The sequence below is a fragment of the Rattus norvegicus genome, chromosome 3, assembly GCF_021556685.1.
Source record: "Rattus norvegicus strain SHRSP/BbbUtx chromosome 3, alternate assembly SHRSP_T2T, whole genome shotgun sequence".
In the NCBI taxonomy this organism is placed as follows: Eukaryota; Metazoa; Chordata; class Mammalia; order Rodentia; family Muridae; genus Rattus; species Rattus norvegicus.
In genome coordinates this window covers 4,937,861-4,951,989 of record NC_141536.1, presented here as the reverse complement: position 1 = coordinate 4,951,989, position 14,129 = coordinate 4,937,861, and the positions used below count along the sequence as shown (strand labels likewise).

Here is a 14,129-nt window from a genome sequence, read left to right as displayed (position 1 = left end):
GAGTAGAGGAAGGCTACTGATTGAAGTTAATTAAACACCCAGCCACTTTGCTGAATTTGTTTATCAGTCTTAGTAGTTCTCTGGTGGAACATTTGGAGTCACTTAATTATGCTATCATGTCATCTGCAAATAGTGATATTGTCAAAATTTGTATCCAATTTGTATCCCTTTGACCGCCTTCTGTTGTCTGATTGCTTTGGCTAGGACGTTGAGTACTATATTGAATAGGTAGGGAGAGAGTCAGCAGCCTTGTCTAGTCCTTGATTTTAGTGGGATTGTTTCAACTTTCTCTCCATTTAGTTTGATGTTGGCTACTGGTTTGTTGTATATGGCTTTTACTATGTTTAGGTATGGGCCTTGAATTCCTCATCTTTTCAAGACCTTTTTTGTGAAGAGGTGTTGAACCACCCTCCATCCCTGGGATGAAGCCCCTTGATCATGATGGATGATCCTTTTTATGTGTTCTTGGATTCAGTTTGAAGAATTTTATTGAGTATTTTTGAGTTGATATATATTAGGGAAAAGTGGTCTGAAGTTCTCTTTTTTTTGTTGGGTCTTTGTGTGTTTTAGGTATAAGCCTAATTATGGCTTTATAGAAGGAATTGGGTAGCGCTCCATCAGTTTCTATTTTGTTAAATATTTGGATAGTATTGGTATGAGGTCTTCTATGAAGGTCTGATAGAATTCTGCAGTAAACCCATCTGGTCCTGGGCTCCTTTTGGTTGGGAGACTTTTAAGTGGGATTGTTTAGATGGTTTATCTGATCCTGATTTAACTTTGGTACCTGGTGTCTGGTTAGTGTCCTGTCCCAGACGACTTTTGCATTTGTGTGTTCTGAAGCCACCAAGTAGGTAGCTTGGAGCAGAAAAGTTGGTCTTACCTGGGCTCTCAGGTGTGTAGGCACTCCTGGTGACTGGCTTTTAGCTCTGGGCACAGGCAGAAACTCGAAGGGTTCTTCCCCTGACTGCTTCTAGGTCCCTGTGCCCAGAGGTCACAGAGGGCACTAGGCAGGTTCCTCTTTTTTGGTAGAGAATGTAGACAGAAATTGTCTCCCTTGAGGTCTCAGGATATTTAGAACTTCTGAGGGTCTATGTCTCTCCCTGACGGGATTTGGATACAGGAAGCTGTGTGATTCAGTTCAGTTCTGGGAACAAGGAGAAACCAGCATGTTCCTTCAGCTGACTGCTCCTATATTCCTGTATCCAGAGGCCACTATGCAGGTTGCTTTTGGGCCAGGAATGTAAACAGAAGTAACAGTCTCCCCAGAGGTCTCAGGATTGTTCCTGCCTCTGAGGGTCCAGCTCTCTCCTTCACAGGGTTGGGTGCAGGGAGCGGTGGGGAATTTATATTTTCTTCTTTAAGAATCAATTTAGTGATATTAAGGACACTGGGCTAGTTCCAGGACCCCCTTAGAGTTGACTACTATCTGCAGCAATTCTGACTGTAGCAGTGATTACACTGAAGAGAGTACACTCACATCCTAAGTACTTGATGTGCTTTGGTGAATAAAAGGACACCGATAGTATTTTGTTTAATATATATTAATATTAATTATTGTGGGGATAAGTGAGGGAAAAGTCACAGTAATACTAAGTATTAGATTGTTAAATAGAAAGTAGAAGAACAGAAGTGGAAGAGAAAATGATGCAGGTTTGGGGAGATGCTTAAATTCAGAGTGAGAAGTGAGGAGTAACATATTTGCACTCGGGTAACACATAACAGTTTAATCTGCAAGAGGAGGAGGAGTCGTGTTACTTTGTTAGTCTAACAAACATGTTCCTGAGGAGAAGTCAGAGAAAGTGGACTTAAAGAGAGGAACACAACTGGAAAAAACAAAGATGGAGGGAAAAAAGTAAAGTATGAACCGTGAGATGTCAGAATGTCCTGCTGCATTCATTTTGGATATCATAAAAGTAAGGCATAGTTGCAGGGTGGGATAGGAGGTGCAGAGAGTCTAAGCAAGAGAATCAGTCTGTATTCATTCCCTGTCCTCACAGAACAGTGTGGTGTAGGGGCAAATGTCAATATACTCTCCACCTCAGAGGTAATCGTGGGGCTGGGAATGAAGCATCAGCATACTTATGACTTCAATACAGTGTCAGCCCAGAGTAAGGTCTGAAGTTTTAAGTTCCCTGACTTCCCAGCATATTCTGTTGTGGAATCTGAAGTGTTAGTGGGCTCCCTGACCTCAGTGGGTGGGCAGGTGGAATCCAAAGTCTCCCCCACAACCCCACTTTTACAGGGTGATGTAAGCTGGGATCTGAAGTCTCATCCCATGCCTTGTGTGGAGAGCACTGACCAGTGGACTGTGAGGTGCTCAGCAATTACGATATCCACACAAGATTTTTGTTTCAAATATGCTTGGTTTGTTCACACAAACGTTCCTTATAGTAGCATATTAATATAAAACTTAAACAGGCATATCTCTATGTGGGGAACAGTTGGTTGGGCATAATGGATTCTATTGGAGAATTTTCTCCAGTGAGGATGCTTCAGAAGAAGCTTGCAGGCTCAACCCATATCCATAGTGAAGAGGCTGGGAGGATGGCCCAGAACATCCTGGAGAACATAGGTTATGTGATTAACAGATGGGATTGCATGAGCCCAGGGTCACACACAGAGTCTAAAGTCTTGCAAATGAGTATCAACACAAGCTAGAGAAACCTTTCTGTGGAGCACAGCTGTGTGATCCTAGGAACCATTTCCAAAGTTGTAATTTTGGTATCATTTCTTTACCTGGTAGCTTTGCTCCACCAGGGCTCACAGCTGGAGCTTGGTTCACAAGCAAATCAACACCACCTCTGGTTTAGTCCATCAGCATAAGAAGGCTTGTCTTGGGTTATGCTGTTATTTGAAGCACCAGGCTGCCAGCCTGGTGCTTCCTTCTGAGCTCTTTGTTCCTAGTTCTATCAGAGTTGCTGGGTAGCAAACTTAGACACCACATACAAAGTTACACTAGATGTTTTTTTTTTTTTTTCTTGTCTTTTTTTCTGGAGCTGGGGACCGAACCCAGGGCTTTGCGCTCACTAGGCAAGCGCTCTACCGCTGAGCTAAATCCCCAACCCTCACTAGATGGTTTTTTTTAACTTATACAAAATGATATCATTTATGTTCCTAACATCTTGACTTCACAAAATGACCAAGATGGTTTCTGAAATGTTGATACTTCCTGTTTCCTTTACCTTAAAAGAGAATTGGACATAAGGACACAGAAATATAAAAGCAACTGGTCTTATTTGTATGGGAGTATGTCTCAAGTAAGCATAGCTGTCCTAACCAGTAAATAACATCACCTGGCATTTTGCAAAAGCATGTCTTTTCAGCTAGTAAGCTTTCATTACAAGTATTTGTAGTCTCTTCTTTCACTTAAAAACTTTGAATAGAGTTTGTGGCTGTAAAGTTTAGGTACTCAGGGAAAGCCAGCAACTGTCTTCTGAAACTGTGTTCAGAAACGTACACAGAAGTATTTTATTTGAACTGCAGTATTTTATTTGTCTTTTTTTTAAATTAGAAAATGTGAAGCTTCCCACATAGTAATGCTTACCCTGGTTTTACTATCCCTGCATTTACTCTCTGGCTGGTCATATCTCTTACTCAGTGTATGCTTTTGTTGTTAACATAGCCTATACTATAGTTTGGATGATTAACTTAAAATAGATTTAACCTCAATTTTAAAATAGAGTTTGAAATGTTATGTTTTTAACAAAGATTCATGTGGAATTGTATATGTGTACCTGTTCCTAATTTTTTTGTTCTTTTCAATAATAGAATCGAGTGGAAATAAATGATTTAGACCCTGAGGTTTTTAAAGAAATGATGAGATTCGTTTACACAGGAAAGGCACCAAATCTTGATAAAATGGCTGACAACTTGTTGGCAGCTGCAGATAAAGTAAGTAATGGGATTTTTAGAGGACAAAATCAACAAAAAAAAACAAAAAAAAAATCCTCAAACTTGCCATTTATTGGAAGCTATTATAAATAAAAATCTAAAAACAACTTTTGATATAACTTAATTTATACTATTAGTTAGGCAGTTTTATAAAATAGCATAAGGTAGACTACAATAGGAATAAAGTTGACTAAAATATCAATAGGATAGGAAAGTATGAGGGGTCTGGAATTTTCCATGGAAGATTAAGCCATAAGCTTAATAATTTCTGAGATAAATGCAGCATATAGCTGCATATAAAATATTAACGAAACTTATGGCACACTGCACAACTTTTGTGTATTTTCCTTAAGAGCAGTAGGCTTTACATTATTCTCTTTATAGATTTATTTTAATATAGCATAGAAAGAAAAATTGAACTAGCACTAATAAATGGTCATCATCTGGTAAATATATGTACGTGTATGTAGTTAGCTGCAACAATAGTGGTTGTTAATTTTTACTCACGTTTCAAGGGTCATTCTTCAAGATTGAGTTGGCAGAGTAAATACTCAGTAGTAAATGCTAAGTTTGAAGTATTAGGAAAGAAAATGAATTGTTATATTAGTTATCTGGCACACAGATACACAGATATGTACATATGTTCATTTATTTACACACATATGTAAATATAGAGAGAGTAGGAGTTAGAAAGAGAAAGATGTTCATATTTAATGACCGACTACATAGCAGTAAGAAGGGGTTGAACTATAATCAATAATGTGCACGAGCCTGAAAAAAGTCACACTGTATAGCAGTGCTAGATGGTGAGTAACATACTGTATAATTACATTTGTGAAAATAACTTCAGAAAATACAAAACAGTTCCTCAGCACATGTCAGTAGCACAGAAACTGCCTGGAATTGAATGAGAAAGATAACTTCAAAGGGTATATTCATTCTTTTGGATGATGAATTTATGGTTGTGTTAAATCATCAAGATCAAAATTTTAAACAGGTGCTATTTATTTTCTGTCATTAAACCTCAGCAAACCTACTAGTGCAACTTTACACTAATATCTGCAAAAAAAAATAGTAGTTGTAGTGTTTAATTAGCTTTCAGTTAAATCATTCTTCAATGTTGAATAGTGGCAAAAGAAATACAGTATGCTATATACTAAGTGTAAAATATGGAAAAGAAAATGAATTGTGGCAGGAGGTAACTGGCAGCACAGGTGAACAAGAGGGATGACACGAGTGGGTTCTAGACAGTCACTATTTCTGTAGTTAGGTATTTTCACACTTAGTGCCAGGGAACTAGCTAAGGCAGCTTGGTAACTATACTGTTACCTCGTGATAGTGGAATGTATGCCTTTCTGTAGTTCAGCATCCTTAAATCTAAGCTTGTGTTCTTTCCTCCAAATTAGAAATTGAGATATTAGGATACTTTTCACAATGGTGAATATGCACATCAGTGAAGATCTAATAATACATAATGAATTTTTAAAAAGGGTACTGTCTTAGGGTCTTATTGCTGTGAACAGATACCATGACCAATGTAAGTTTTATAAAGGACAGCATTTAATTGAGGCTGGCTGACAGGTTCAGAGGTTCAGTCCACTATCATCTAGGCAGGAACATGGCAGCATCCAGGCAGGCATGGTGCAGGAGGAGCTGAGAGTTCTACATCTTCACCCGAAGGAAGCCAGGAACAGATTGAGCATCCCCAGGCAGCTAGGAGGAGGGTCTCCAAGCCTACCCTACAGGGACACACCTCTTCCAACAAGGTCACCTTCTAATAGTGCCACTCCCTGGGCCAAGCATATGCAAACCATCACAGGTACTATGACTTCAGACAGCATACAGTAGAATGAGATGAAATGAAGGTGCTACCCAGAAAGAGAAATTTGAAAATTATGTCGCACGAAAAGGGGCTGTAAACATCTTAAAAATCCATTATGCAAAATCTACCAGACTGCTGTTACACTTCCCCAACTTAAGGACAGTTTCACTCAGATCTCTGTTATGTGTTCATTACTTTGCTTTCTTTTACTAAACAAAATATAGATTAAATTTTCTCTCAGATGAATTATTTACTTTGAGAAGAAAAGAACTGAGATAAATGTTTGCCTGACAGCATATTCTTTAGTATAACTTATTACTAAGATAGATGTCTTGCATAAATCATACTTTAAGATTTGCTATATTTGTACTTAAACCATTTTCTAAAGCAAATTAGTATTTCTCTTGAATGTATTTATTTAAGTTTTCTTCATAAGCTAAAACAACAGGTTATTGATTTAAAATAACATTAGTTCAAAACAAAATTTTCTGAGTTTTATTTGCTATGTTACAAATATCACATACTTACCCACTAAATAAGGGGATAAATGTTTAATAATTATGTTTTCTTTTGGGTAGTATGCACTGGAACGGCTGAAGGTCATGTGTGAAGAAGCTTTGTGTAGTAACCTCTCAGTAGAAAATGTTGCTGATACCCTTGTCCTTGCAGATTTGCACAGTGCAGAACAGTTGAAAGCCCAGGCAATAGACTTTATTAATAGGTAAGCTATATTTGCATTTCATTGGACATGACATATTGAACATGTTTTTCACTGGGATTTTCTTAAACTCTGTTTAAATCTTTAATGCAGGTGCAGTGTTCTTCGACAACTTGGGTGTAAGGATGGGAAAAACTGGAACAACAAGTAAGATGTATATACTTTTGTTCACGAACAGTAATTGTGGCTTCCGATAAAGCCAACTATCAGTTATTTTAAAAATAGTAATTTTACTCTTTTAGTAGATTGCTTAAAGTTTAGTTTTCATGCAAATTGAGATGGACGCTATTGTGTTGTTGTTTGTTGGTTTGTTTGTTTTTCAAGATAGGGTTTCTTTATGTAGCCTTGGTTGTCCTGGAACTAGCTCTGTAGACCAGGTTGGCCTCAAACTCATGAAGTCCCACTTGCCTCTGAAGTTGTGTGTCGCCACTGTGTGGGAGGATGGATGCTCTTAATTTCTTGAACAGGTACACATGCACATCACACACATGGCCTTTAGCTGAGTACAGTCATTATGAAGGTTGCTAGAAATCTGGTTTCTGTTTTCAGAATGTGTTAAGGAAGGCTAAATCTTCAAGACTTGCCTTGGAAGTCTTTAAAATTTTTGTTGATTTTGATAATGCTTGTTGATTGGACCTGAGGTCTTACACATGCAAAGACTCTACCATAGAGCTACCTAACTCATAACCCTTTTTGAAATTTAATTTTGAGTCAAGATCTTAATAGTTTTTTTTTTTTTTTTTTAAGGATAGATTCAGACTCGACTCTTCCTGCCCTAGCCTCTCAAATAGTCAGGACTACAGATCATCCTTTTGAGTTATAGTCTTGCTATGCATTCTGGCCCATCATCAAACTCAGAGACTTCCTGTTTTACCTCAAGAGCTAAATTATTACTCTTTAGATCACCAAATGCTCCACCTTATATCCTAAGTTGCTTACTACTGTAAATCAGTAGCATTGTTGTTGAGGTTGGGTGAGTGTTAAGTCCTGCTGAGCCTATAAAGTATTAGAAATGAATAATTTTCTACTTTTCCCTATCTCTTATTTTCTAGTATTCTTGTAATTATTTGCAGTAACAAAAAGAATAGATGATAGATTTTTCATAAACTTTTAGTTTTACCTGTAAACCTTTAAATTCTGCCTTTGAAAAATTATCTAAAGTTGATATGAAATTACAGACTGCCATGGGCTGTCTATCACAAAATACATTATCGAGGGCATGGGATAGTCGATAAAATTTAAAAGGAGATAGTATTAAAGACAGTGCATATTTAACTATTTTCCATTGCACTTATCTGTCAGTTTCATATTTATAAATTCTGTTTTCTGAAAGTAAAGCTTTTTACTGCTTTCAAATCTGTGGTAGTTATCTTCAGTGACTAGTGTATGATGCCATGAGCTGTCAGGGTGTGAGTCTAACTTCGTGTGTGCATTAGCAGCAGTGACCTCAGGGCTGTCAGGGTGTGAGTCTAACTTCGTGTGTGCATTAGCAGCAGTGACCTCAGGGCTGTCAGGGTGTGAGTCTAACTTCGTGTGTGCATTAGCAGCAGTGTCTCTCTTTGGTCCTTTTTCCTTAGTTTTAGTATTTCCAGGTTTACTTTAGTCTTAAGAAAGTACATCATACAACCTTTTTTCTATCAAAATATTAGGTAACTTTATACACTTTCGCTGTTATATGTACGGACTATTCAATATATATTTATTTAATCAACAAATATTTATTGAATTGATAAATGAACATATTCAAGTAAATTAATAAGTACCAATGTGATTCTAAATAACTAGTTAAAATTTTAAACAGTAGTGATGCTGTTGATATCAGCTAGTACTTAATTCAATATACTTAACGTTCAATATATTTCAATCATTGTTCTAATATATGACATATAAAATGACATTGTAAAAATGTCTTTGCTTTTAAGTAATTAATCTAATGGAGATAAATACACACTTGTACCCTTTAACATGATTGATAGAGGAAGATATACTCAGGGACTTGACTAAGCCCTGGGACAATAGGAGTGGCTTCACAGATTGGGCTGAACTGCATTTTAAAACATGAACAAGAGGTAGCAGAAGGAGTGAGAAGGAAAAATCAGACCTGACAAATGAAAAGGGATTCATGAAACAAAGCATAGCACTGTACACGGGTCCTGATTCTTTGTTTACCAAGTTCCCAGAACTCTACTGCTTAGTAAATCAGGTATAGTGGCAAGCATAACAGATATTTCCCCTCTCTACAGATAGTTTATGGTGTATAGCAGATTGATGAAACAAGTAATTGAAATAAAGTATGGAATCTAGTTTTACTTCTATTATAGAAAATCAGAGTAAAGAAGGTGTAAAGTAAGTGGGTAGTGTGCAAAAGCTAGAGAAAGTCAGCAAAGGTCAGATCCCCAAACCACACATTAGGGCTTTGAGTCAAGAGTAGTGAATCTCCAGTAACAGGTGATACCTCTGGTGAGACACAGTATTTAGTAGGTTGATGAGTGCGCATAGAAAGGTTGTCATAATGTTGGTATTTGAAAAACAAGGTGAAATTCAGGTAAGTGGAAGGTATAGAGGACAGAAGGAAGAGAAAGGAACTAATGTGTTTATTGCATTTTCACTTATTCTGATTGCTCATTAAGAGCATGTAGTACACACAGAACAGTTGAAAAGAACTATTGTAAAGGGGAAACCAGAGTATAGAACTAGGAATGCAAAGGTATAAAAAGGATGGGACCACATTTCTCACTTTTAAAACTTAAATGTAGGTAAAGAAAAGTGGAATAAAACATAATAGAGTCATGTGTCTGTCAGAGCATTAGGAGAATGTGATAATCCAGTTGTGAGATTATGAAATTAATATATGGTTGCTTGATGACATTTAGAATAAAAATGGGACTTTGGTGCTTAATCAGGGCTCTTAGATGTTTAACTTGAATCACTGAACAACAGCGAAAGCTTCAGTCAAAATGAAGGAGAAAAAACTTGAGACGTAAGGAGAAAAGTGATCCATTCTCACATGACAGTGCTGGGATCCTGAGACTTACGGCTCATTCAGATAAAAACAGCAGTTGACTACAGGGAAGCACTGAGATTTGACTTATCAACAGGGAACTACTATGTCTGATGATTAGAAATGTGACAAGTGGATAAGATTACATGCACAGTGTAGTAAATGGAGAAGAATGTTAAGTGAAAGTTGGAACTCTGGAGAAAATCTGTTGGAGGTATGCATGAAAAGGGAAAAGCAGTGATCTGGATAGAAGTGTCTAGCCATCAGTGGAGAACGTGGGGACAATGACATGTCTTTATGTTCAGATTTGCAGAAGAAACCTGTTCAGTTTTGCCAGAAAATGCTAATAAGATAAAGATGTTTTTAAACATTCAAGTGAGTGTATGAAAAGAGATATGATGTCTAAAATTTCAAAACACACAAGTTAAAAAACAAATTAAAACAAAAAATTGATAATTCAGCAATGCATTTGTAAAGTGTCTTTTCAGTAAACTTCACTTAATCTTGTTTTTCAGCCAAGCAACTGACATAATGGAAACATCAGGGTGGAAGTCCATGATTCAGTCTCGTCCTCATTTAGTGGCAGAAGCCTTCCGAGCACTTGCTTCTTCACAGTGTCCACAGTTTGGTATTCCACGCAAAAGGTTAAAGCAGTCTTGAGTCTTCCACAGACAATAGAAAGGTCCCGAAGGACTCCAATACAAACCATAAGCAGCAGTTGTTTCTGTCTCTTGTCCACAGAGCAGGAGCTGGAAAAGCATATTGCTTGCTTTCACGTGGATAATTTATGGTTTATACTTCAGCTTTAAATCTGACTAATTAATTCACTTCAAGGCCTTAAATTGTCTTCAGTGACTTCTCTTGTTCATATAATAGTTTTGTTTTGTTTTGTTATTGTGCCTTGTCAGTTTGCCAAGGCCATGCAGGATTGCACTAGCTCCACAATGCAGTAATATTGATAACTGATAATACTGGGTTTCAAAGGATCTTCCATTATTTTAAAAACAAAAGATTTTATAGGTTTTGTTCTATGTGATCTCCAAGTATCAAACTAGGTTCTTTTGGATTTGGAGATTGCCAGAGGCACCTCCAGTCTCAGTTGTGTAGACACTAAAGAGCCTGTTACCATCTAGGTAAATGATGGCCATACACTGCTCTGTTTTTTTTTTTTTTTTTTTTTCATTTCAAGGGACAGGTAATGAGTTGATCTAAAGTTTTAGTAATATTTGTAGTGTTTGTCTATATATTAACTGCTCAAGAAACTGGGTTTATGCACATTTGTAAAGATTGAAAAATAATGTTAAGATTTCGATAAAAAGAAAGCATGGCTTTTGTTAATATTTTAAATTTATAATGACTTTCATTTGAAAGAAAAATTCAATAGGCGTGTAAGTCAGGATGACCAATGTACATGTAATGAGCGGGCCAATTAAGAAAGGTATATTTGCACTTTTAATGTGGAAGTTTTCTATGATGAATGGCACATATATTTTTTTTAGGTGGATTAATAAGATTTTAATTATGTTTCAACATTTAAAAGAAGTTTTTATGACATATGGAGCCCAACTTGGATATTCATGATAATAGATAAAATTATGCTTGATTGGATTTCAAATTATTATTATTTGAGTTTATTTTAGCTTTATCACATTTGGGGAAGGCACCTAACAGTAAATGAGCCCCATATAGTCTGCTTCTTTTCAAAGGAATTAACAGATACTTGCTTGTGCACGCTGTGTGGGGAAGCAGAGTGAGTATGTGCAACCGCACTAGGAATCTTTTCTCCTCGGTGGCTCAGTTGCTAACATGGCAGATTATTGAAATTTTGCATAATGTCAACAGCATAAATGTTTCCTGTTAACTGTTTTAAGTGAACCAGTTTTTTATTGTTATTAAAGTTTAGCTTTAAACACAAAAATGTTTTAGTAGTTGGGAGATCTGTTGTGATGCATTGTTCTAGAGAAGCAGGAGTGGTCAGTGTCAGATCACTGATGATATGCTTTCTACATAAAGATAGAGCATGTTACTGGAAAAACAGGTGTATGTACCTGTATTTTGCATATATAGCTTATTCCCTGTATTAAATTTTACATGCTTTTTTTATTTAGTTATAAAATTCAGGAAAAAAGCATAATGTTTTAAAATAGACTATTTTTAACTATAGCTTTTTAGCTGTTAACTAAAGCAATCTTAAAATACATTGAGAAAATACTGTCAAATCATTAGTTATCAAGAGAAAACAAAGATTGTAGTTTTAGATATTTTAGTTTTGATTCTTTGTTGTGTTAAAATGGTAAGATTATTTGGGATAGAGGAAAAATTTTCAAGTGACAGTGGGCTTTACCCTATAAAAGAATCATGATGAGCAAAAATTTATTCCCTTAATTTCATCATAAAACAAGTCCTGTTACATTAACAGCGCAAACTTCTAAACACATATATACACACTTTTAATACAAGATATTTTCATGGTCTGGCAAAAAGCAAAGATTCCCCTCAGCTGGTGGAATACATTGTCACATATCATAAAAACACTGTACATATGTACAACGTATGTAAATTGATTCATTGATTTGGTCTATATTTCTAACCATGGTGAAATCAGTAGTAATGCCATATAATAAACATTGTAAATGTTGATTGATAATGTTCAGGATTTTCTTATACAGGCTTTTGGTTTTACTTTGCTAACATATTTTCTACCAAAAAAATTCAACACTGTGCTCTATAAATACCAGTGTTTGCTGAAATGCCCACATTTTAGATGGTACATACACTCACAGAATCATACAATCTTTTCTCTCTCTCTTTTTTTAATGTGTATTTTAGTAGTTTTGGTTCTTGAGTGTGTGGTAAAAGGCTGTTTGCATTTTCCTCATTCACTCATTTTTAAACTATCTATATAAATACAACTTGGGTATGATTTTTGCTTAATGCAGTCTTTGTGCTTTAAGTTACCAGTTTGCTCCTCTTACCTTCTAGTCACCTAAACAAGACTTTTCTCAGAACACAATGACTGGTTTTAAATATTACAATTTAAAAATGTATCTATTAGAAAACTGTTCTTTAGAGTAAGATTTAGAAATACGGTATTTGTGCCTTTTTCATTGTTTTTCTTTTAATGTGTTTTGATATTTGGAGCACAAATATAAAGGTGCCATAAGATGGCTTGCTCATGTTACCTCCTTAAATTTTTCTATGTTACTATCTTCAAATAATAATTGGAGAACCTTGAACGAAATGTGGTTCTTTATGTGAGATATGTATGTGTTTGTATTTTCTTAAGCTGTGTGAAATATGTTTAAGAGTGAATTTATGAAAATAGAACTTGGTTAAATATGCGTGTGCTTTATTTAAAAAGACAGTAGATTGCCAGAAGACAGTGTAATCCTCAAAAATGTGACCAGCATTCTACATTATAAAATAGGAAAATAGTGCTATTTTACATTATCAAGAATAATTAAATTTTAAAAATAGTTGCTTTAAATATTTTAAAGTGTCATGAACATTATTATTTTATTTTTTAACTCGATCGAATTGAGAGTTTAAATTTTCAGAAATATTAATTTGTTCATTTAAAGCTTTATTCATGAATTTTAAGTTGTTATGTGAAATTATAGATAAGGGCCTCAAGTATGGCTCAGTGATAGATAGTGTGTTTATGAATATTTGTGATCCATGTGTTGGATCCATAGCAATACCAACAAACAAAAAGATGGGATCGTAGATATGATTCATTTAGAAAACAGAAGCAAAGACTTGGGTAAGTTTTATGAAAATCTAACGCAGCAGTTTTACTACAAGTCACATGTTCATGAAGAGGTGAAGTAATCTCTTTTGGTCATGTCTGGTCTTTGATGGTTACAATGGAAATATTTGTTGTGTTCTTTAGAGAGGTGAGTGGATGAGTGAGTGGGTTTCAGTGTTCCCAGAAAATAAATACAGCACTTTCAGCACGTATGAGAGTATTTTACAAAGCTTTTTATGTAGAGAATGTGAGCTCCAACTTAAGTGTTCATGGAATGATGTAAGTGTTGGCTATGTCAATCTGAAATAATACTGAGTGCCTCCAATGTAAGACTTCTTTACTAGGAATGAAATCATACTGTATCTTCTGTTGTTGTATGTAAGTTTATATCTGAGAAGTAATACTTATTTTTAAATATTTTGTTAGTAAAGCTTATTATATACTGTAATCTAACTAGTAATTTAGCATTGCTTACAAATGAATTGAGCCCACTTTTTTGAAAATAAAGTTCTGCTAAAATTATTTAAGTTCAGAAGGAAGTTGACTTTTAAAACTCAGACCTTTAACATTTAATCTTTCTGGCCTTTATTTAATCCATTTGATGTTTTATGATGAGATACACACTATTTGTGTTATTGTTGGAAATAGATTGTGTGTTTCAGCACGTTGAGTTAAAATAAAATTGTTACTACTTATTTAGAATTAATTTCCTTGCTTGGGTTTATTTGAGTCTTCTCTAAAATGTCTGCTTTAGTGTGCTGCTTTAACATGAAATTTAAATTTCACATGCTAAGTGCCTCCTACATAGGGAAGCTTATAGTTCTGACAGTTTTAAATATCGTTGCTATTAAAATGCAGATATAGTCTAGATATTGCTAAACAAGCTTATTGAGAATAACAAAGTGCTTAATAATGTAATGTAGCCTCGATGTCAGGTAGAAGAATGCCA

At 35.5% G+C, this 14,129-nt stretch overlaps 1 protein-coding gene across 7 annotated transcripts in view; it reads left to right on the top strand.

The window, feature by feature from the left end:
- Positions 1–13,886, top strand: part of Spopl (speckle type BTB/POZ protein like) — a 73,813-nt gene extending 59,927 nt beyond the window's left edge. For 5 of the 7 annotated variants that reach the window (NM_001431571.1, NM_001431570.1, NM_001134447.2 and 2 more), the window contains 4 exons: positions 3,769–3,891; positions 6,292–6,434; positions 6,525–6,578; positions 9,948–13,886. In NM_001431571.1, the coding sequence (NP_001418500.1) occupies positions 3,769–3,891; positions 6,292–6,434; positions 6,525–6,578; positions 9,948–10,092 (465 nt within the window). In that variant the 3' untranslated portion in view covers positions 10,093–13,886. The remainder of the gene's footprint in view (positions 1–3,768; positions 3,892–6,291; positions 6,435–6,524; positions 6,579–9,947) is intronic. The other 2 variants (NR_197235.1, XR_015682797.1) reach the window with 1 other exon arrangement.
- The last annotated feature ends 243 nt before the right edge of the window (positions 13,887–14,129 follow it).